Source organism: Hippocampus comes, unplaced genomic scaffold (genome assembly GCF_001891065.2).
Source record: "Hippocampus comes isolate QL1 unplaced genomic scaffold, H_comes_QL1_v1.1 scaffold343, whole genome shotgun sequence".
NCBI lineage: Eukaryota > Metazoa > Chordata > Actinopteri > Syngnathiformes > Syngnathidae > Hippocampus > Hippocampus comes.
The window spans coordinates 562,616-584,920 of NW_017805280.1; the positions used below are offsets into that span (position 1 = coordinate 562,616).

Sequence of the window (22,305 nt, forward strand, 5' to 3'; positions counted from 1 at the left end):
CCGCTCCAACGGTGACCGCAACGGCGACCGCTACGACGACCGCTACAACGGCGACCGCTCCAACGGCGACCGCTCCGACAACGGTGACCGCTACAACAACAATGGCGACCGCTACAACAATCAGCGCCATCCGGGTAAGGTCACGAGTTCACATTTTAGCACCTCAGCTACTTAATGACATATTTGTGTCTACAAATCTAACATTGTGCTCACGGTGTTTTCTCGGCAAATGACAACAGATAACATTTTGTTTTATGACCCCATAAAATGAACATAACGATACTGTTCTCCTTTAATTAATGTATGCTACTATGATTTAGTTTGTTTGATCAGTCGGGTCGGATGTCTTGGTCATTTTTTACCAAGTAGACAAAGAAGTAAAGTTGTGTTTCAATGTGCTTGGTGTGCCGCAGTGTTTGTGGATAGGTCACAGGCCGCTGCAGTGGTGCCGCCCAGGAGAGCAACTGTCGAGCTGTCCTTGACCCAGGTGGAGAGGTATGGTACTTGCGAGCCACCGACCAACATTGGTGGTGGAGAAAAGTCACACATAATCACCTCCAGTAGCTTTTATGAATGTCTTTGGTCGATACTATGTGGACTAGCATATCTCTTCCATGTCTTCAATCAGCTTGAGAGAAGTCTGCGAGTCCAACGTGGCTTGCGACCACATGATGGACACCGATGGAGTCGTCGCTGCTTACAACGCCTACTACGGACCCGTTCCTTTTTAGACGCCAAATCACAACAGTCGACTCCTTGTCATGGCATAAATGGCTTGATGTTGCATTTTATTATCACCTGCCTCTTTCAAGTTAACCCCCTTTTCTATCTAAATAACACGAGAAAACAATTCCAAAAGTGTTTTGACCAAAAAAATGTGAGAGCAGTGCTGGAGGAGTAGCACCGATATATGAATTTAATTTTCAATTCTGTACAGACCGGCCGGCCCATTTGTCTCTATGATTCGATCACCTCTTTCAGCCTGTAGAGTAGTGTGATGAATAAGTAAAAATAATGAAAATAAATGTGTGTGTTGTGTCATTATTCCTCATGTGATAAAGTTTACATATTATAGAAATATACGTATGTGGATGCCAATGTAACTTCACATTATTTATATTATTTTTATCAAATATTACCCCCCCCAATTCCGATCGCCTTCCAAATGGAAGACGTGCTGTAATTTTATGGCTTACAGTACAGTTTAAAGTGATTTACATTCATTGATATAGCCTAACCTTCAGTTGGACTATGTAGTTTGATATTCCTGTGTAAAGTCTTACCGTAACACTTACAGTATACAGTATCATGCGATATAGTCATCCATCTTATCTCAGGCTGGGTGGGATCACACCCTGGACTGGTCAGCAGACAATCGCAGGGCCCATATAGACAAACAGCCATTCATACTCACGTTCACTCCGGTGAGCAGTTTAGAGTCTTTGATGAACCTTCCATGCATGGTTTTTGGCATGGAGGTGCAAGCTGGCGTAAGTGCAGGAGAACATGCAAACTCCACACATGAGGGCCTAACCACGAGGCCACAATGTGGTCCCATTGCATATAACTGTATTGCTTGCCGTATATAACTTTGCTTTCATTTGCTTATGGAATAATCTGCAGCCACAAGATGTCAACAATGAGATATTTCCATTTCGACATATGTTTGGCTTAGTTTACCAATCCCACATATCTCATAGTCTGCAGGAATCTCCCAATTGCTGGAGTGAGAAGGCTTCTTGAAAACTCAGTTTTCTGACACCCTGAAGACAGCAAAATCCTAATCCAGTCTATAGACGAAGCAATCCAGTAAATATCTTTTTTTAAAGTGGGCTGGTGGTGTAGGAACACCTTTGACCATTAGCCTACGCCAGTTTATCACCAACGTGTGCTTAATTTTTGTTTATTAGTGTCATTGGATATATGTAGGTCAGCAGGTTTTCTGCGAACCAAAACTGGTTCGTGGCAATAAAAAATAATATTGTAGTTTTATGTATGTATTTATACAAACAGTAGAAGACGGTGAAATGTCGCCCTCTGCTGAGTACTTTTTTTCACGTTCCTCAATCCATGGAGCATTTTGTAGGGGTAAAAATTGTTCTTTTATCCGTTGAAAGAAAATGTACATTTTGGTACAGGCTGTTTGCCAGTGTTAAAATAATAAAGCAATTTTGAAAGAAATATGAAATACACTCTTTATTTGCTTGAGTGGGACACGTCATGGTAAAAGAATAATCTTGTTGAATTCAACATCAAGATCAAAACGACAATATAGTTTAATTTACGCCAAAAGAGAGTCGGCGTTTATTTTATTTTATTTTATTTTATTTTTAGTGTATTAATAACGCGATGTTTATTTTCTCAGACACAACGCTTTGGTTCCCACCGCTGTCTTGACGTCATATGATCGACTTCCGGTCTTGCTCGCGGCTGAGAGTGCTAACATGGCGAGCTAAAATGGTTGTGTTCCATTCAGTCACGAGGGCTCTAAGTTTCTTTTATGTGGCTTGAGCAAAATACCGCGTTTGAACCTTGATACACGAAGTCGTCTGTGTAGGGCAAAACTGCTACTACTAGTTTTCTTCTTTCTAAGGTAAATTCTGTGCATTCTCTGTTGTTGAAGCTAACGCGGCCCTAGCTAGAAGTGCAGGCTAATATTAGCTCTTAGGCTAATTCCCAGCATCGTATGAGTGCGATGAGTTTTTAAATTAAAACAGCCTGCATATGCTCTGTTTCCGATTAATTTTAGCGCATTGTGCTTCACAGATCGTGCTAAAATGTTCACTCGTCGGTTGATCGCGAAGTTTGTGAAACAGTACACTTCAATGTGTACAATCTTAATGCTCTGTCTATTACTATATTAATTTGTGAATGTACCTCCATGGGATTTGTGATCTAGTGCTGTAGGAAACATATGTGGTTTAAGTGCATATAGATGGAAGCTAGTAGTTTCATATGTCACCCCTGACGGATTTCAATGCCTCCTAAGGTAAAAGGAGCACAGCATCACAATGGGGCGACGTTCAACTTCCTCCACCAAGAGTGGGAAATTCATGAACCCCACGGATCAGGCCAGTAAGTACTTCCCAGCAGAATCTATTTTTGTAAATAAACCAGCTGTTTGTTGTGACTAGATTATCATAATAATGAACACGTACCACTCCCCCCTCCTCCCTTTTTTCCACAAACAGGAAAAGAAGCCAGGAAAAGGGAGTTAAAAAAGGTAATATTATATTTATTGTATTTTTAAATCATTTGGAAGGCAATTCTCTTACCATATGCCCGTCTTATTATTCATTTTATTTGTAGAATAAAAAGCAGAGAATGATGGTGAGAGCAGCGGTGCTTAAGATGAAGGACCCCAGACAGATAATCAGAGACATGGAGAAATTGGATGAGATGGGTGAGAGACTTTTTTTGTACTATTAATATTGCTTAGCTCTTGTCTCGTGTGGTTCTTTATGGTTCTTGCACATTCACTGTGGTCTAACTCCAAAACTCATTCGAAACTTAAGGTGTTATTTGATCTCTGCAATAGAGTTCAACCCAGTCCAGCAGCCCTTGCTGAATGAGAAAGTGCTGAGGGACAAGCGGAAGAAGCTACGGGAGACATTTGAACGCATTGTTCGTCTGTATGAGCGGGAGAATCCTGAAACCTACAAGGATCTGCGCAAATTGGAACTAGAATATGAGAGTAAACGGGGACAGCTGGCACTCTATTTTGATTCAGTCAAGGTTTGTATATTTATTTTATTTTTTTACCTTTGAATGAGATGATGCTTTACCTCTACTTGGTCAAACATGCAATGAGCAGCATGTTTTATTTTCTAGTTGTCAAACTTCATAGGAGTGACATTAAAAGTGTCAATTAAGGCCATGTTATGTTTTTGTTTACAGCAACACTGTTAATGTTTTCTTTCCTTTCAGAATGCAGAATCTGTGGAGGTTGACAGTATTCCTTTACCAGATATGCCACACGCACCATCCAATATCCACATTCAGGACATCCCTCTCCCAGGGGCTCAGCCTCCTTCAATCCTGAAGAAGGGCTCCTTTTTTGGGTAGGCTCTAATCTTTAATCTTTGATTTGGTAATCTTGTACATAACCACTGAATTTGTCCAGAAACCCACATTTTCTTGAGAAAAAAAAAGATTGATTAAGAATTAAAAACTTGCTTATGGACATCGGCACCCTGAACCAACTGATCAAGATTGTTGAAATGCCACCATTCATTGATGTGTGTCCCACAGTAAAGCACCTTTACCGCCTGGCCTAATGTTGCCAACATTGCCCCCTGTGCCACGTTTACCCCCTGGGAGGAAACCCCCCGGGCCTCCACCTGGGCCCCCACCACCACAAGTTTTGGCACTGTATGGTATTCCTTCACGGCGGCCTTACGGCACTGAATTTGGTAAGACATAACTCATCACTTTGTCTTCATAAATGGCTTTTTTTAAAAACATTTTGGGTAATGGATGTTTAGTTTGTTTTACTAACTAGAATGTTCTTTTTAATTTTTTGTTTTTCTGCCTGAATAGAACCCTCAATTCCTGGCTTAGAGAAGGAGTCAGCAGACTTGGGAAGAAATCAGGACAGTGGCAGTGGGAGCGACAGGGATGATTTGGACGATGATGACAGTGACTCTGAGGAAGACAGTGACGATGAGAGGGATGAAGATGGCGACTCGAGAAAGGGAGACAGACATGAGAAGAGAGCTGAGGATAAAGGTGAAAGGCTGTTGAGAGTTTCCATTTTTTTAGTTGATTGTAACTGCTTGATTAGATATACAGTAATCCCTCGTTTTTCACAGCTAATGGGGACCGGAAAAACATGGTAATGGTAGCAATATGATATTCATCTTGTCATCTTATTAGTTGAAATAGGTTTACGATTTCTTTATTATTATTAATTTTTTTTTTTTTTCAGCCAATGGTCTTTTTTTGTGAGGAAAACAACTCTTACCTTGCTGCAGTATTTTGGGAAAACCCGCGACTCAGTGAGGCTGTGAAGCACCAAGTGGCGAGGGATTCCTGTATGCCATTAAATGTAAAGTCTACCAATAACGGTTGTCAGTTCTGCTGGAGTTATCAAAACGAAATTCACTTTGCCTGAAATAATTAAGTCTTGTAGAATATTTCTTTTTCTGGGTGATTTGCAACGGTTTGTAGTAAGTTTGTGCCCTGATACTAAAATGTTATATTGACTTTCTACTGAAAATTAGGTCGCAGTGTACGCTTTGCAGACATGCCTTCAGATGCATCCCATGATGGAACGAAAAAGAAAAAGAAGTCTGGGAAGAAGACCAAGGCCATCACGCCTCTGCAGGCGATGATGTTAAGGATGGCAGGTTTGTATATTGAACACGTGCGGATGTTCTTTCCTCAGCCTTAGTTAGCTCTGTAAATAATGTGACCTGGAGATATTCTCTCCTTTCAGGTCAGTCTATTCCTGAAGAGGACGAAGAAGAAGTCGAGGAAGAGTACAGCGATGAATCGGATAGTTCTGACGACGCTGAAGACAAGGAGTCAGCGGGGGACCCGTCCCAACTGATTGCCAGTCAGCATCTCCCCCCTCCAAGTGGGCCGGTGGGACAGCCCCCACCCTTGCAGGGTCCACTTATGACTGGGCCTCCACCGATGGGTCCTCCACCAGCTCCACCGATGAGGCCTCCCGGGCCACCCTCTGGTCCACCTCCTGGCCCTCCACCAGGTCAGATTAGGATCCCGTTACTTTTCGTCTCTGCTTGTCTGCCCCGGACCCACTGCAGTCAACAGAGCAAACGCGAACCAATGTCCTATCATTACTCTTAATTAGTAGAGAGAACCAAATCTTGAGTAAATGCATCTTTCACCATGTATCAACAGCTGTGCCTTAGCACAAACATTATCCAGAACGTAAAAAATACACTGCAACGCTTTGCTATTTAGCTTTTGCTTGAAATCTTGTCCTAGCTCATTAGCAATCATAATTTTTATTGACATGCCTCTTGTTTTCAGGTGCTCCTCCATTCTTAAGGCCATTGGGTATTCCTGGCATGAGGGGTCCGATACCTCGACTTCTACCGCCTGGCCCGCCACCGGGTCGTCCACCTGGCCCACCACCTGGTCCCCCCCCTGGTCTTCCTCCAGGCCCCCCACCCCGCCGCCAGATGGCGACTCGAGAAAGGGAGACAGACATGAGAAGAGAGCTGAGGATAAAGGTGAAAGGCTGTTGAGAGTTTCCATTTTTTTAGTTGATTGTAACTGCTTGATTAGATATACAGTAATCCCTCGTTTTTCACAGCTAATGGGGACCGGAAAAACATGGTAATGGTAGCAATATGATATTCATCTTGTCATCTTATTAGTTGAAATAGGTTTACGATTTCTTTATTATTATTAATTTTTTTTTTTTTTCAGCCAATGGTCTTTTTTTGTGAGGAAAACAACTCTTACCTTGCTGCAGTATTTTGGGAAAACCCGCGACTCAGTGAGGCTGTGAAGCACCAAGTGGCGAGGGATTCCTGTATGCCATTAAATGTAAAGTCTACCAATAACGGTTGTCAGTTCTGCTGGAGTTATCAAAACGAAATTCACTTTGCCTGAAATAATTAAGTCTTGTAGAATATTTCTTTTTCTGGGTGATTTGCAACGGTTTGTAGTAAGTTTGTGCCCTGATACTAAAATGTTATATTGACTTTCTACTGAAAATTAGGTCGCAGTGTACGCTTTGCAGACATGCCTTCAGATGCATCCCATGATGGAACGAAAAAGAAAAAGAAGTCTGGGAAGAAGACCAAGGCCATCACGCCTCTGCAGGCGATGATGTTAAGGATGGCAGGTTTGTATATTGAACACGTGCGGATGTTCTTTCCTCAGCCTTAGTTAGCTCTGTAAATAATGTGACCTGGAGATATTCTCTCCTTTCAGGTCAGTCTATTCCTGAAGAGGACGAAGAAGAAGTCGAGGAAGAGTACAGCGATGAATCGGATAGTTCTGACGACGCTGAAGACAAGGAGTCAGCGGGGGACCCGTCCCAACTGATTGCCAGTCAGCATCTCCCCCCTCCAAGTGGGCCGGTGGGACAGCCCCCACCCTTGCAGGGTCCACTTATGACTGGGCCTCCACCGATGGGTCCTCCACCAGCTCCACCGATGAGGCCTCCCGGGCCACCCTCTGGTCCACCTCCTGGCCCTCCACCAGGTCAGATTAGGATCCCGTTACTTTTCGTCTCTGCTTGTCTGCCCCGGACCCACTGCAGTCAACAGAGCAAACGCGAACCAATGTCCTATCATTACTCTTAATTAGTAGAGAGAACCAAATCTTGAGTAAATGCATCTTTCACCATGTATCAACAGCTGTGCCTTAGCACAAACATTATCCAGAACGTAAAAAATACACTGCAACGCTTTGCTATTTAGCTTTTGCTTGAAATCTTGTCCTAGCTCATTAGCAATCATAATTTTTATTGACATGCCTCTTGTTTTCAGGTGCTCCTCCATTCTTAAGGCCATTGGGTATTCCTGGCATGAGGGGTCCGATACCTCGACTTCTACCGCCTGGCCCGCCACCGGGTCGTCCACCTGGCCCACCACCTGGTCCCCCCCCTGGTCTTCCTCCAGGCCCCCCACCACGCGGACCACCTCCACGGTTACCGCCCCCAGCACCACCTGGTAAGCTTTTGGGTGCAGACTATAAAGTCAGGTGAACTGCCGGCATTCCTTTGTGGAAGGAACTTAAAGAATGTCAAAGTGTTTCGACACGGTATTCTCGACATTTAGGGGCAAAATGTGACTATTCAGCGGCAGTCTGCTGAGGATGGCATGATTGTCATTGCAGTTCAACCACTCTGTTAGCAAGTTATGGTCTGTTCTGTGACCGTGGTGGATTGTTTTCATGACAAAATATGTATTTCTAGTTGGAAATAATTGAGGTCTTTGACTTCGGATGTAAACGTCCCAAATTAATACAGAATGTGGTAAATTCAACAAAATCAAATGGATGGCCAAGAGGTCAGTCATGCGCTTCTGAAGAGCTCATCAATATATGCATATTTTGTGCTTTTTCTTCCAGGTATTCCACCTCCTCCCCCGAGAGCGGGAGGGCCCCCCCGTCCCTTGGCGCCACCTCTTGCCCTCTTTCCACCACCTCTCAGCGCCAACGTGCTTAGTGCACCTCCCAGCCTCGTCCAGCGACAAAAGGGCCCAGGATCCGGCCAGGATAGTTCACAAGGCAGCATGCCTCCTCCATCTATGTCCATGCGCTCCAGTGTCATGCAAATGCCCCCTCCCCCGGGAACTGCCGCGGCCTCTGCTGTCAGCCACCTCCACGCAGCCACCATTGAGAAACGGGCCAACCTCACCTCTGTCGCCGGTGCAGGCGGCCTGGCAGCTGGGGCTGGCTCCGGGGCCACCATCTCTGCCAAACCGCAAATTATCAATCCAAAAGCTGAGGTCACACGGTTTGTGCCCACTGCACTTAGAGTGCGAAGGGACAAAAGTGGTGCAGCGCCGGGGCCAGCGGTTGGTCCGTTGGACAAGGGTGCTATGGGTGGAAGGAGGGGAGATGACGGTATGGGAAGTGGCCAAGGTCACAGACATCACTCTTCGGCTGCTTCCATGGGCATGTCTCACCAAGCTCAGATTGGGCCTGTGGCTCAGCCTAGCATGAAGACCAAGGACCAGGTGTATGAAGCCTTTATGAGAGAGATGGAGGGACTCCTCTGATACGCACCAAGGTCCAAGTGAAGCAATATTGTTTTTTTCTCTTCCTTGGTACGGCGTAGTAGAGGTCATGTTTTTCAAAGCTATCCTGTATCCGTTTCTCTTCAAACCCAAGACTGCTTCATTCTCAGAAATGATCTTAACTGTTTATTTCATTTAATCTGGAATATCACTATGGTGAAACTAAATTAATCCGTCAAACAAAATGTACACTTGTAGGAATACTTGCAAACAATTAGATGTAATTGATTAGTAGCTTATCCTCCACCACCAAAAAATATACTTTAGTGTTTTGCCTGAAGCCATTCTGAGTGTCTCTTTTTTTGTTGTTTTGCTATTGTTTTCTTCTGTATTTTACTGTCTGGAATAACACGTTAGTTTTGTTTTGTTTTTGTCTTATAAAGCTCCAACATCTTGGGCATGACTTTTTTTAAATGACACTGGCAAACAAAGATGGCTCAAACTGTTTGATCTGTATCAAAATAAACACTTCAAGAACTCATGTGTATGTGATGTAAGACAAAACTAAAATTCCCATGATTCTTTGCTCTTTCGTCATGGACTTGTTTCCGCACCTGCGCACTGAAGCGCACGAAGGCACGTGGTTGGGGCAAAAAACATGGCGGACGTTAGTGAGGCAAACTCGAAGCTAAACACGGATGTCGAAGAACGCGAAGGGTCGAGTGGTGAAGATGAAAACACAAACGACAACTGTGGCGAAAATGAGGAGGCGGTAAAGACCTTCCAAGACTTGGTAGGTTTACCTCAAGCGAATTAAGAGACAGAACACGCTGTGTTTTAGATGACAGGTATCATAGCCGTGTTAATGTTAGCTAAAAGTAAACCAATATCTAAATGGTCTTTTGAAATGCTATTCCAAAGTGTGTTCCTAATAAAGTTCAACAGCTATTACCAAATGTAGATCTAACTGTCTACACATTTCATTAACTTTTCTTCGATAGGGCGTCACCGATGTACTGTGCGAGGCTTGTGATCTGCTGGGATGGAAGAGTCCAACAAAGATTCAAATTGAAGCTATTCCAGTGGCACTGCAAGGTAAGACATCTCAAATAGTCGTATTCGATTTTTTTTCTCAAACAACTCTGCTCAACTCAACTGTATTTATAGACCACTTCGTGTATTTATGTTTATCAATGCGTCATTATAGTTAACAATGCCATGAAAGACTTGTGGGTATTGTGTTGATATATGCATATATATATTTTTTTAATTCTCCTTTTCTTGGTGTGAAGGCAAGGATGTCATTGGCTTGGCTGAGACTGGTTCAGGAAAGACGGGCGCCTTTGCTCTGCCCATCCTCCAGTCACTGCTGGCCTCACCCCAGAGGCTTCATACCCTCGTCCTCACTCCCACCAGAGAATTGGCCTTTCAGATCTCTGAGCAGTTTGAAGCCCTGGGTTCAAGCATTGGCGTCAAGTGTGGTGGGTGTCCTGTAAAAGGCGCAAGGCGCACGACAGCGTAGACAATGAATCTGTCTTAAAACCGTGTTCTTGTTGCAGCTGTCATAGTTGGAGGCATTGACATGATGTCTCAGTCTTTGGTTTTGGCCAAGAAACCCCACATTGTCATCGGTAAGAACTTTGATTCTTTCAATTTCGGTCCATGTTTTATGTCAAAATGAAAAGAATGAAGCCACATAGCACGGAGACTCACTTCATTTGCTTTTGTGGGTGTTAAAAAAAAAGGGGCGGGCTCTGGGCCCTTAGACTTTGAGTTTGACATTTGTGTTGTGGAATTCTTTTTTTTTTTTTTTTTACATTTGTGTCAACGACGAATACACACGTTTTTGCAGCCACGCCTGGTCGACTGATGGATCACTTGGAAAACACTAAGGGCTTCAACTTGCGAGCGTTGAAGTTCCTCGTCATGGATGAAGCGGACCGAATCCTCAACATGGACTTTGAGACAGAAGTGGGTCATTAAACTTCTCCCCTCAGCAGAATTTGTTGTTGCTCAACAGCTACGCAAATACAGCTTTCGTTCAGATTTCCGTTTAAGTGTTTCATCGAGAGGCCCACGATGACATGACGATGACATTCTTTCCACCAGGTGGATAAAATATTGAAAGTGATTCCCAGGGATCGGCGCACCTTCCTTTTCTCTGCAACCATGACCAAGAAGGTATTTACACATCTGGGGTCATTTGAAATGTTCTGTAAAGCCCTTTGTGAAAGCTGCTGCTGTTGTGAAAGCGCTACAGACGTAAAGATGTATCGTATTGTTGGCTCGTTTTACGCCGTAACTCACATTGACCATCCTTTGGATTGCCTCCAGGTCCAGAAACTACAGAGGGCCGCACTGAAAGACCCGGTCAAGTGTGCCGTTTCCACCAAATACTCGACAGTCGATAAACTGCAGCAGTATTACATCTTCATACCAGCCAAGTACAAGGTGGCACACTTAGTTTGTGTAACATGTGCTGGTTTTCTGGAAATTAAAGATGACTTGTTTAGTTTTTACCAACTGACATAGCTGTGCTTTGTGTGGGTGTGTGGCAGGACTGTTATCTGGTGTCGATCCTGAACGAGCTGGCAGGCAACTCCTTCATTATTTTCTGCAGCACCTGCAACTGTGCACAGCGGGTGGCGCTGTTGTTGAGGAACCTTGGCATCACTGCCATCCCTCTTCACGGTCAGATGAGTCAGGTAGGCTGTCTGAGCGGCTTTTCCAAACCGTAGTCGACATGCATTTGTCATTACAGCCATTAAAATAAAATGTGTAATTTGCTTCAACAGCTGAGGTTTTCTACAACTTAAAAAAATAATTGGCAATGGAGTCTTTTTGTGTATTAGTTCAAAAATATTCAGAAATGGGACTATTACCAATTCTAACAATGAGTAGTTGGACATCTGCTTTCAAAAGTGTCGAGAAGGTCAAACTAGGTTTACCTGTGAAGGTTGTGGTGCATTTTAGGTCTCCCCTCAAGTTTCAGCCGAAAAGCCTCACGTACCTAACGATTGTAAGTCGTGTATTTTTGCTCAATTCCATTGTGCTTATTGGGTAAAAGTGAAAACACAAACAAATATTGGCTCCAAATATTGGTTATCGGCCTTCTTGACTACTAATAATCGGGATTGGCCTTTAAGAAGAAGAAAAAAAAAAAATCAGCTATCACTTCTAAACAGTCCATTCAGCATTTCATCCACTACTTCGATTGCGTTGTGCACAAACCAATGCAAAACACACTCGTGCATTCTGATGATGTTTGTGTTCTCTTCTCGGTCCGATGGCACCATCTGTTCATGTGCAGTATTTTTAAGACCTCGTTCTTTTCAGAATAAACGTCTGGGGTCGCTAAATAAGTTCAAAGCCAAGTCGCGCTCAGTGCTGCTGGCAACCGATGTGGCATCCCGAGGGCTCGACATTCCGCATGTCGATTGTGTCATCAACTACGACATCCCCACACACTCCAAGGTAACGTGACGCCGTCGGTCTGTAGTTCAACATGTCATGAGTTTCGGCAGATGTTTGCTGATTCTTGCATGCGTCGACCCACGCAGGACTACATCCACAGAGTCGGGAGGACAGCCAGAGCAGGACGATCGGGAAAGTCAATCACGTTTGTCACCCAGTAAGCACCTCCTGTTAGCCTCACCAGCAGCCCTCTTCAACCAGAATCATTTTCCTTTTTCAACTTCCTCCTGCTGCAAATTGCCAACATGTCTCGAACCCGGAATGCGCTCCAGTGAACTGACCTTTTTGTCCCTTCAGGTATGATGTGGAGCTTTTCCAGAGAATCGAAAGCCTGATAGGAAAGAAACTTCCTGCCTTCCCCACACATGAGGAGGAGGTGATGATGTTGGCAGAGAGGGTCAGCGAGGCCCAGCGTTTTGCCAGGCTGGTGAGTCAGCGTTGTTGCGTCATCTCAAAATGCATTTCATTTTAGATTTGGAAGATAATAAAGGCGCCGTTTTCAGTAGTCTGACTAATGTGTTGCCCCTGTCATGAAGCTAAAGAAGGTTAAGATTAGAAACGCCTCTGGTGTGATGCAGTGCAGTTAAGCAAAGCAAACGACACATAGCCAACGCAACGTTCAATAAATTCCTCTTGGACCCTTTTTTTTTTTTGGGGCCGGGAAGACGGAGAACACCAAGAAAGTGATCCAATACCTGGCCCACGTTGCCTCCTCACACAAAGGACGCAAAGACCACAACATTCCAGTAAGAGCCCCACTCTGACTTGAGCGTTAGCCAAGCTTTCTTCCGCCGTCATCCATCCTCTCTCTTTAACCTCAAAATGGAAACGCTCATGCTGACTCGATTATTACACTGGAGTCAAACGCATAGTTTGCCGACCAGGAGTCCCACGCTAATCAACAGCTAACTTCATAGGTTTGTGTGTAGCTTGTTCCTGCCCCCCCCCCCCCCCCCCTAATGTGTTGCCCCTGTCATGAAGCTAAAGAAGGTTAAGATTAGAAACGCCTCTGGTGTGATGCAGTGCAGTTAAGCAAAGCAAACGACACATAGCCAACGCAACGTTCAATAAATCCTCTTGGACCCTTTTTTTTTTTTCCAGCTCTGTGTGAATAAAATAAAGGAATTTAGAATGTGACACTTTGATTGTGTTCCTTCAGGAAATGAAGGAACAAGGTGAGAAAAGGAAAAGACCCAAAGACCGAACTGGAGATGAAGATGACACAGAGCAAGCAAGCGGCGTGAGGAAGAAGGTGAAAGGAGGCTCGGGAGCAGGACGAGGCGGCGGGAAGAGGAGGGGCGGACCTGCCCGAAGAGGCGGACGCTGAGGCACTCTGGCTTAAATACAGACTGGACATAACCACATCATGAAACATCTTGTTTTTCATGCCAGAACTGGATTATGACGACACCAAGTTTTCGTGGGTGGGTGGGGCGGGGTGAGGGATGGGGGGGGGGTGTATATGACTTTCATTACATAGAAAAGTCATTGCATTTTTCCATTTATAGTAAAATTCATCCTGTTGAAGCTTTGATCAAGAAATGTCTCTTTTCAGACCCAAGAGCGAGCTGATACTCTCAATCAACTTAATAGTGTGGCGCAGGGGATCCTCGGTTTACAACATTTCGATGTTACGAATGGACGCGGCACCAGAACGCACGTTAAGTAACCACTGTTTAAATTTAAAAAAAAAAGATACAAATAAGACATCAAAACCAGAAAAGAGTCTCAAGCAGAATAATAGCAGTGTGTCAGACTAAACGGCCCAGTTTTAGGATGAGTAAATGTGGGAGTAAATTGAAATGAGATTATTATTTCACTATATACACTATTTGTGTCATTTTTGTTTGGTGGTGCACCATGAGAGTTTTCCTACGCAAAATATGTGCCCTAGCTCAAGACAGGTTGGGAAACACTGATGTATTGTAGCGTTCATAAAAGCTCCACAAGATTTCAATCAATCACATCAAGATCTCAACTTCTGTAGTGAAGTGTATTTGGACAAAGTAAGCGGGAGAAAGTACAGCTCACTGTTTTCCAATGTGGGGAGTGAGACTAAAAAGTAGTCAGAATAGTACTCGAGTCAAGTAAAGATACGTGAAAAGTACAGTAGCGAATTATTTGGACTTTGTTACTTCCCACGACTGGTACTTTTTCAAATTTTACTCAAGTACTGCAGTTGAATCAGTACTCCTTTTACCACAATCTCTCTCTCTTTTTAAATCTAAGACTGTTCAACGTCAGTGCTTTTACCACTTCTGCAGAGTAGCTATTCCTCTCGAAAGTAAAAGTTGTGTCGGTCAGATCGTGACGCGCCCCTCTGCTGAAGGGGCGCGTTGTGAGTTGGGTGTCGGTTGTAGGCGGGGGCTGGGGCGGTCAAGTGAGTAAAGTGCAGGGTCGAGGAGGGGCCCCAGTGTCGAGGCAGCAGCCCTGCCTCTGCGGTGCATACCAGAGCCCCAACACATGCCTGTATCTCCATTGTGTGCGTGGAGCAGAACGTGACACACAGGCTGCGCATCAGTGGCTCAGCGCACTGCGTGGGGAACCGGACTCGAGCTTCTCGGAACGACACCAGGTGAGTTTCGGAGGTCACTGGCCGGATATGGATGATGATGGACGGAAGGCTGCGTTTTGGTGAGCCGGTGTTCTCGGCGTGGAGGGTGTGTTCGATGTGCTTTCCCAAACTTAGTTGGACTGGGCTCATTATTCGTGGGACGCGGGTCCAGGAGGCTGATTTGAATGCTTGTTTGTTGTTGTTGTTTTTTTCCCCCCCAGACTCTTGTTAATGAGATGAACTCGAATTAGACGACACAGCTTGCGCTATAATTAGCCTTGTAAGCTAGCGGCAGGAGTGCACTTTGGGTGAAACTAAACAAACAGGTAGCACCGTTATCACCCAATTAAGCTGTTTCCCTGTTAAAGCTAAATGTTTTATACCTTCACGCAGCACCATTATTATCCATTTGGTTAACTTCTAATTACCTTTCTAATGTTTATGTCGATTTGTTTGCATGCGTATACAAGTTTTCTGTCGCATGCTTACGGCGTGCCAGTGCGCACTCATTTTTCATACATAAGCCGTATGTCTAAAGATGACCGCCAAGTGGTGTGCGTTAAAATCGATTTTTGAAATTGCGATGGTTTGGTCGATGGGGGAGTTTTATATCTGCAGTTCACCTTCTCGTGTCCCGTCGCCGTGCGCAGAGCGGCGCAGTTACGCACAGTGCGCAAGATCGTGACACTGCGGCTCATGCGCACTCTCCATTGAAGTCTGTTGTTAACAATTTTTGAATTATTCTCCCAAATGTCATCATGTTCTGCATCAATATGCGTTTCCTGCTTCGTATTCCGGAAAACTATTTATCAGATACCACCGGACAGAAAATTAGGTACACAGTACGCTGGTACAAACTAAAGACAATGTAGTCATCGAATTCAGGAGATGTATCAAACCGTTGCTTTTACACCGTTGTTAAGTTTGGTGCAGTTATTGTTTTATAGTGATTAGTATTGTGATTGTAGTCGAGTACGCAGAGTAGTAGTTGAGAGGTTCTGGTTCAAATCTGGACCCAAGCCCTCCTATATGGCATTTGTATGTTTTTTCCAGTGCTTGGGTGAGTTTTTACAGGTTAAAATGTCCAAAACACGTGTGGCAGTTTGTCTCTTCGTATCTGGCCTGTGATTGACAGGCAACCAGTCCAGGTGATGTTTTGCTGTTAACTACAGTCAAAGTTCAACTTGTCTCTTCCAGGTGCCCACATTGCTCTCGTCAAGCCAACCCAAAATGTCCCATCGAAGCGGTCAAGAGGACCCAGAGCGATACCTGTTTGTGGATCGCGCCGTGGTTTACAACCCGGCCACGCAGGCTGACTGGACAGCCAAGAAGCTGGTTTGGGTCCCGTCAGAGCGCCATGGCTTTGAGGGGGCCAGTATCCGCGAGGAGCGCGGCGAGGAGGTGGTGGTGGAGCTGGCTGAGAATGGCAAAAAGGTGGTGATTAACAAGGATGACATCCAGAAGATGAACCCTCCCAAGTTCAGCAAGGTGGAGGACATGGCCGAGCTCACCTGCCTGAATGAGGCGTCTGTGCTGCACAACCTGAAGGACCGCTACTACTCTGGACTCATCTATGTGAGTGACCTCGTTCTCTCTCAAGGATTTTTGCATAACTGTACATTTTTCACGGGGTGATGATTGACCTGAAAACTCACCTCATATTCGGTGTTTCTTGCACACCACGGTTAACCTTTAGTCGATTATGCAATAGCGGCGATCTAATATTTATCAGTCTCTCTTTGGGGCAGGATGGGGCATTGAACTTCCCGACCACACGTGTTGCACAAGGATCGTAAGTCAATGTTGGGGTTAAAAAACATTGCTCTCCGCTTCTGGAATTCTTCTCTTTGTGGCCCGTGGGTGAAATACAGACTATATTGAAGTACTTTATACTGTACTGTGTCTTGTAAAGTCACTATCAATTGAACTGTTTTTTTTTTGATGTTCCAGATTTCTCTAATTGTGACCCATTTTATGGTTTTCATAAATAGAATATGGGTTGGTTGTCACCTGAGGGGAATATCATTCGGGGACTTCGAGGAGTGTTGAAAAATCTCAGCCAATGCACAATTCGGTCACCGTTTATTTCACCTGAAATGGAACGCCAGCTCCAGATGAAGAGAGAACGTAACATTTCATTGTGTCCAAGACTCTTCGTTTGTCAAACATGCTGCATTCATCGACGGTACACTACCACACGCTTACGCCATCGCTCATGGCTGAGTCACTGTTCTATGGAAACGGCACCGATGCAGAATGCCGGTACTAAGCAGAACTTGCAATTGTCCCCCTTTGGAGAGTGAATAGCAGAGGCGGGAAAGAACCTCTGTGTAAGGGAATGCTGGGGATTTGGTGCCTTGCTCATCACCGCTCATTATCTTGTTTTAACGGTAGCAGTGGTCATCATGCCTGGTTGGTGTACCTGTGTCTATAGTTTGGGTGTTTTCTTCGAATCCTTTCTCAACTTTTGTGCCTTTTGCCATTGTCAAACGTTTCAAAGAAGACACCCGGGGATTTATTGCACTTTCTAGCATTGTGGATTTGCATTCTTCCTCCGGCACTGGTGTGCAAAGCTTAGCATTCTCAGTCATTTATACTTTGAATCCCAGTTCCGTAGTGGATTCCACTTTCTTTTCTTCCTTTTTTTTTTAATACCAAGGTGGCTCCGTCTGTGCTTTTCATGGCTCATGTTCCGCTTGGGATCTTGTTAATTCGTATTTTGGCTGAGACAAATTGTCAACATGTGTTCTCACTAAGTGGGATTTTTTTTTTTTTTGACAAGAAGAAAGTTTCCTGGCTGAGTTGTTTGACTTACCTCCTCAGAGTGCAACGATCCATTGCAGACATGCTGTAAGGCCCCCCCTAACCCTTCCTCATGCTGAGGATTTACAATTTAGGTGATGGCTTCCATATCCGAGTCATCGCGCAGACATTTGACGCGCGCCATCATTGAGGCGCCGGTCATTGTCGTAGCATCTGGACCGAGTGACGGCACGCTTTTGATTGGGAGGATTTATTTCAACGCGGTGGTGCGTCACAAGCTAATCAGAGCTCCGCGTTGGGCTTGACCGCGCTAGCTTGGAAACAAGCAGGCCTTTATATCGCAAGATAAGCCTCAGCTGTCAGAAAGTTGGGGTACCTGTGTCTATAGTTTGGGTGTTTTCTTCGAATCCTTTCTCAACTTTTGTGCCTTTTGCCATTGTCAAACGTTTCAAAGAAGACACCCGGGGATTTATTGCACTTTCTAGCATTGTGGATTTGCATTCTTCCTCCGGCACTGGTGTGCAAAGCTTAGCATTCTCAGTCATTTATACTTTGAATCCCAGTTCCGTAGTGGATTCCACTTTCTTTTCTTCCTTTTTTTTTTAATACCAAGGTGGCTCCGTCTGTGCTTTTCATGGCTCATGTTCCGCTTGGGATCTTGTTAATTCGTATTTTGGCTGAGACAAATTGTCAACATGTGTTCTCACTAAGTGGGATTTTTTTTTTTTTTTGACAAGAAGAAAGTTTCCTGGCTGAGTTGTTTGACTTACCTCCTCAGAGTGCAACGATCCATTGCAGACATGCTGTAAGGCCCCCCCTAACCCTTCCTCATGCTGAGGATTTACAATTTAGGTGATGGCTTCCATATCCGAGTCATCGCGCAGACATTTGACGCGCGCCATCATTGAGGCGCCGGTCATTGTCGTAGCATCTGGACCGAGTGACGGCACGCTTTTGATTGGGAGGATTTATTTCAACGCGGTGGTGCGTCACAAGCTAATCAGAGCTCCGCGTTGGGCTTGACCGCGCTAGCTTGGAAACAAGCAGGCCTTTATATCGCAAGATAAGCCTCAGCTGTCAGAAAGCATCAGCATTCTTCCATGGCTAACGGATTGTCCATCCGTCTGCCGAATGTGCCTTCCTTCTGCCGTCCCCCTAAGTTCTTTTATTTTCAACTGAAACATGCATTTGTGAAAATACACATTTAGCTATCAGTCAGACCGCCTGCTCTTGAATCCAAGCTTCCCAATCAGGAAGTCGGTGACATTTTATTCCAGGCATTAAAAACTCATCGTTATGTGAAAGGCTCTGTTGTGTCTTGCGCGTCGGACGTTTATAGATGAGAGCGCCGCGAAGCGAGCAGTCAAGGTCTTCTGTCCGCCCCACAGAAGACTGGTAACATGAAGGCACCGGTGTCTGTTGTAACGCGACAGAGTGCCGTCTACTCGACAATGGAGAACGGCGTGTCCACGTCCTGTCCAGGGATGGCACATGGGCTCGGCTGTCGTGTCCGCTGTTGCCTGTGTGTTGCTCAGCTGTTACCAGGCCACAGGATCCCCTTCGCTGGATCTGATTTCACAGTGGAAATATCACCTTCCCTTTCCTGCATGGGGCTCTGCCTGATATTGAGTTATTTGTATAGTCTGCTGCTGCCAGTGACCGACCATGAAGGTTTGCCAATAGTCGCGAGCTGCTGTGGGATTTCGATCATTTTTGATCACTCCCGTTAACAACACGGCAGCTATATATTACATGCAGGAAGGTTTGCTGAGATATATGAAGGAACTCGGCGCTTGACCCCCCTACCCCATGAGTCACTGTCTGTCATGGCGGCAAATATATATGACCTCTGGAAAACGTTCAAGGAAATTTCCCGTCTCAGAATGCTATTTCTATTCGATGTACCGTATGTGGATGTTCATAGAGCGAGTGACGCATCACGTCGCTATCAAACGTGATTTGTGTTGTTACGTACGCCACCTCTGTCATTCCTCAAGATCAAAAGCTTTGTCTGGGCTTCTTGCTGTGTGTTGCGTGCGGCTGCACCACGTTACACTTCGACTGAACTGGACCTTTGGGAAAAGCCATCGGGCTCATGTCTTCGTTTCTTCCAGCCTCTCTGTGCTTCGTCAACTTCTTTCATAAGCGTTCTTCGTTTTCGTCTGCATCATTGGAACAGAACATCCACTTGTTTTTTGGGGGGTTCAGAGGCGCCGCACTGAGCGATTACCTAACGATTTCAGTATGCGATCTAGTTCCTGGATGCCTGCTCCAGAGGTCCTGTCACAGTAGACTCTAATTATGATACACACATCAGTGTGTGGCACAGCGTGACAGCTCGGTGGGCGATGAACGGCTGGCTGCCCTCTCCTCTTGCCAATGAATGTCAGGGTGTCGAAATGTAGGGAGTTAAAAAAAAAAAGGTCTTCAAATTAGGCTTCCGATCACCAAATGAAATCTTTCCAGAAACTGTTCAGTTACATTGGAACGGCTTTCACAGAGTTATTTTGTCCTTTAGGTTCCAGATGGGGACAGTACAAATCATGAAGGTTCAATTGCCTTCAGTTTGAGTGATGCTAAATATGAAGTGTTGTTAAAAGTGAAGTGTTAAGAAAAAAAAAAATCCCACTAGTTAGAACAAAAAGATGTTGACTGGCATCTGTCGGCTCTTATAACAGAACCACTCGTGAGTTGAGTGAAAAAAAAATTTTTTTTAAAGATAAGATATCCTTTATTTGTCCCACACTGGGGAAATTTACAGCGTTTAGGCATGTTTCACAGTCCATGTTCTCTTTGCAGACCTATTCGGGCCTGTTCTGTGTGGTCATCAACCCCTACAAGAACTTGCCCATCTACTCGGAGAACATCATTGAGATGTACCGGGGCAAGAAGAGGCACGAGATGCCACCTCACATCTACGCCATCTCCGAGTCGGCTTACCGCTGCATGCTTCAAGGTACGACTTTTGTGCGTCGTCGTCGACAGATTTGTTCGGACCTTCTTGCTCTGTTAACGTTAGCGAGACTTTTTGAACTGGACGTTGCTGCTGTGCGTTACTCTCCTGGCAATTTGATTTGTTGCTTTGCGCAGAACGGGTGAACGCTCATTCTAAGAAGCGGATAAAAAGTCGTGTTTTTTTTTTTTTTTTTTTTTTTTTAAGCCAAGGGTGATTTCAGAGATGTGGTCACCCCTGTGAAAGAGTTTAGTTCCCTTGCTGGCGGCGTCGGGTTTACTGCATACTCCAGGAGATTATTGTGTGGAGAAAGTGTTTAAAGTGTGTGAAAGGTCACAAGGTCAGAGAGGATATGACATTATTGATTATGTCTGAGAAGTGAAACGCATCGCGGGATCATCAACTGGATGCGTTTGTTTTTTTTTCACTGCATCCCATTAGCGTCGAGTCATTGATCATTTACTCTCTGAAGATTTCAGATGTCTTAAATGAAGCACCTAAATATCAATTTATAGTACACCTAATAATTCAACATCAAAAATATTATGGGAAGTGTGTGCTCATACAATAAAAAAAAAAAAAACTAATGTACGGCGAATGCCCTGATACTGTCCGTATGTACTCATATTTGTAAAAATGCTCCAAAAGTTCGACTACATATTGAAACCTCTCTCAGTCCCTGAACATGATGCAAGATGTTTACGCCGGTGCGGAACCACTCCTGCGCCACCATTCTACTTTGACCCGATTTTTCCCCGCGGGAGGTTTCATTCTTTTGAGCCCCACGGCGGGAGGGGCACGGTAGCCGGTGGAATGAGGTTATCACTGTCCCCTCGATGAATACCCTGCCGTGCTAAATTCTACACTCTGAGTCACGGTCAAGTTGTCTCGAGAGCAGTCCATTACCCACGACAAGTCTCCTTTGGGGAGAAGTGCATCACCATGGATACTGTAGGTGTGTGCATGTTGCGCGTGAGCGACCGAAATAACCATCCCTAGGAAACTCGGATAGATGCGCCACTTTCTGTGTGACAATGTTTTAGCAAGGTGCGAAAAAGGGGCTTTTGTGTTCCGCAATCTCCTTCCACTTGTTGACTCCAGCAACCCCTTTGTCTCGTTCTCGGGCCTTTTTTTTCCCCCCCTCATCCAAATCACATTCCTGTGACTTTACCTCCTTTTTCTGACTGAACAGCTGGTGTCTCTTTATCGCCCTTCTGTCCTCCACACTCCAGAATGGTTTCATTCCTCATTTATTCGTTTTCCGACAACAAAATCCTCTGGCTTGGAAGAGAGGAATTTCCCACATCCTTGAAGGCATTTTGGTTCCCCCTCGCTTGACATGAAAAATACAACCGCAGGTCTGCCGCAACTGTTCTAGTCACTCTGTCCTCTTGAGTCTGTATTTTCTAGCCTTTTGAGAAGAAAAAAAATAGCAGGCGTAGTCCGGAATGTCGGCTCTGTCCCTTTTAGGATATGGCAATGTTGCCGCGGTTAGGCCCCTTCGTTGGTGACAATGTCGCATGGTGAGGTCAATGCTGGCGCTCTGCCATTCCCGTACAGATCTGGTGGGACAGTATCAGTGTAGTTTGGGATAAAGGCAACCCCCCCCCCCCCACTTCTGTTACCATTGCATGCATTTTGCGACCCTCATTAAATTGTCATTGAAAAGATTTATGAATGCGCATGACTAAATTATTTCATCCAGAAAGAGGAATGAGCAGAAATGTTGAGGAATGTCAATACTCACTCCCTTCGCTGGAAAAACCCCATTAGCGGTAGTTTCGGAAGCAAGATTAAACAATTTTGGTCGAGAAGGAGGGTGCTGGATGGTGACTGGAAACGCACAGCACAAGAGACCAGGAGTTATGCAAAAGCAAGAGAGGGTAGAGTTATGGGGG

At 44.9% G+C, this 22,305-nt stretch overlaps 4 protein-coding genes across 5 annotated transcripts in view; all 4 read left to right on the forward strand.

The window, feature by feature from the left end:
* bglap (bone gamma-carboxyglutamate (gla) protein) overlaps window positions 1-1,022 on the forward strand; it is a 22,542-nt gene extending 21,520 nt beyond the window's left edge. For both annotated transcript variants that reach the window (XM_019871021.1, XM_019871023.1), the window contains 3 exons: window positions 1-134; window positions 414-495; window positions 629-1,022. In XM_019871021.1, the coding sequence (XP_019726580.1) occupies window positions 1-134; window positions 414-495; window positions 629-731 (319 nt within the window). In that variant the 3' untranslated portion in view covers window positions 732-1,022. The remainder of the gene's footprint in view (window positions 135-413; window positions 496-628) is intronic.
* Window positions 1,023-2,399: 1,377 nt separating this feature from the next.
* Window positions 2,400-9,204, forward strand: wbp11 (WW domain binding protein 11). Its single transcript, XM_019870974.1, has 13 exons — window positions 2,400-2,593; window positions 2,990-3,075; window positions 3,192-3,223; window positions 3,310-3,403; window positions 3,539-3,735; window positions 3,928-4,061; window positions 4,252-4,412; window positions 4,540-4,728; window positions 5,223-5,348; window positions 5,438-5,710; window positions 5,998-6,129; window positions 7,602-7,652; window positions 8,053-9,204. The coding sequence occupies exons 2-13, from the start codon at window positions 3,012-3,014 to the stop codon at window positions 8,703-8,705; spliced, it is 2,106 nt and encodes a 701-aa protein (XP_019726533.1). The 5' UTR covers window positions 2,400-2,593; window positions 2,990-3,011; the 3' UTR covers window positions 8,706-9,204.
* An 80-nt stretch (window positions 9,205-9,284) lies between these two features.
* ddx47 (DEAD (Asp-Glu-Ala-Asp) box polypeptide 47) lies at window positions 9,285-13,671 on the forward strand. The gene is made up of 12 exons (XM_019870975.1): window positions 9,285-9,456; window positions 9,665-9,758; window positions 9,956-10,144; window positions 10,223-10,294; window positions 10,516-10,634; window positions 10,773-10,844; window positions 10,998-11,114; window positions 11,222-11,368; window positions 12,000-12,137; window positions 12,224-12,294; window positions 12,435-12,564; window positions 13,297-13,671. Exons 1-12 carry the CDS (start codon window positions 9,322-9,324, stop codon window positions 13,462-13,464), a joined length of 1,452 nt encoding a protein of 483 aa, XP_019726534.1. The 5' UTR covers window positions 9,285-9,321; the 3' UTR covers window positions 13,465-13,671.
* Window positions 13,672-14,488: 817 nt separating this feature from the next.
* LOC109516437 (myosin-10-like) overlaps window positions 14,489-22,305 on the forward strand; it is a 37,863-nt gene continuing 30,046 nt past the window's right edge. Inside the window, exons 1-3 of the mRNA XM_019870973.1 lie at window positions 14,489-14,712; window positions 15,889-16,266; window positions 20,254-20,410. Of these exons, the coding sequence (XP_019726532.1) occupies window positions 15,922-16,266; window positions 20,254-20,410 (502 nt within the window). The 5' untranslated portion in view covers window positions 14,489-14,712; window positions 15,889-15,921. The remainder of the gene's footprint in view (window positions 14,713-15,888; window positions 16,267-20,253; window positions 20,411-22,305) is intronic.

What these genes read in the sequence shown, in the direction of transcription:
- wbp11 (XM_019870974.1), top strand. Translation starts at nt 3,012, where the DNA reads ATGGGGCGACGTTCAACTTCCTCCACCAAGAGTGGGAAATTCATGAAC. An exon ending in AAGAAGGGCTCCTTTTTTGG is followed by an intron (nt 4,062 to 4,251) that starts GTAGGCTCTAAT and finishes TGTGTCCCACAG; the next exon opens with TAAAGCACCTTTACCGCCTG. An exon ending in ACCGCCCCCAGCACCACCTG is followed by an intron (nt 7,653 to 8,052) that starts GTAAGCTTTTGG and finishes TTTTTCTTCCAG; the next exon opens with GTATTCCACCTCCTCCCCCG.
- ddx47 (XM_019870975.1), top strand. Translation starts at nt 9,322, where the DNA reads ATGGCGGACGTTAGTGAGGCAAACTCGAAGCTAAACACGGATGTCGAA. An exon ending in TATTCCAGTGGCACTGCAAG is followed by an intron (nt 9,759 to 9,955) that starts GTAAGACATCTC and finishes CTTGGTGTGAAG; the next exon opens with GCAAGGATGTCATTGGCTTG. An exon ending in ACATGGACTTTGAGACAGAA is followed by an intron (nt 10,635 to 10,772) that starts GTGGGTCATTAA and finishes TCTTTCCACCAG; the next exon opens with GTGGATAAAATATTGAAAGT.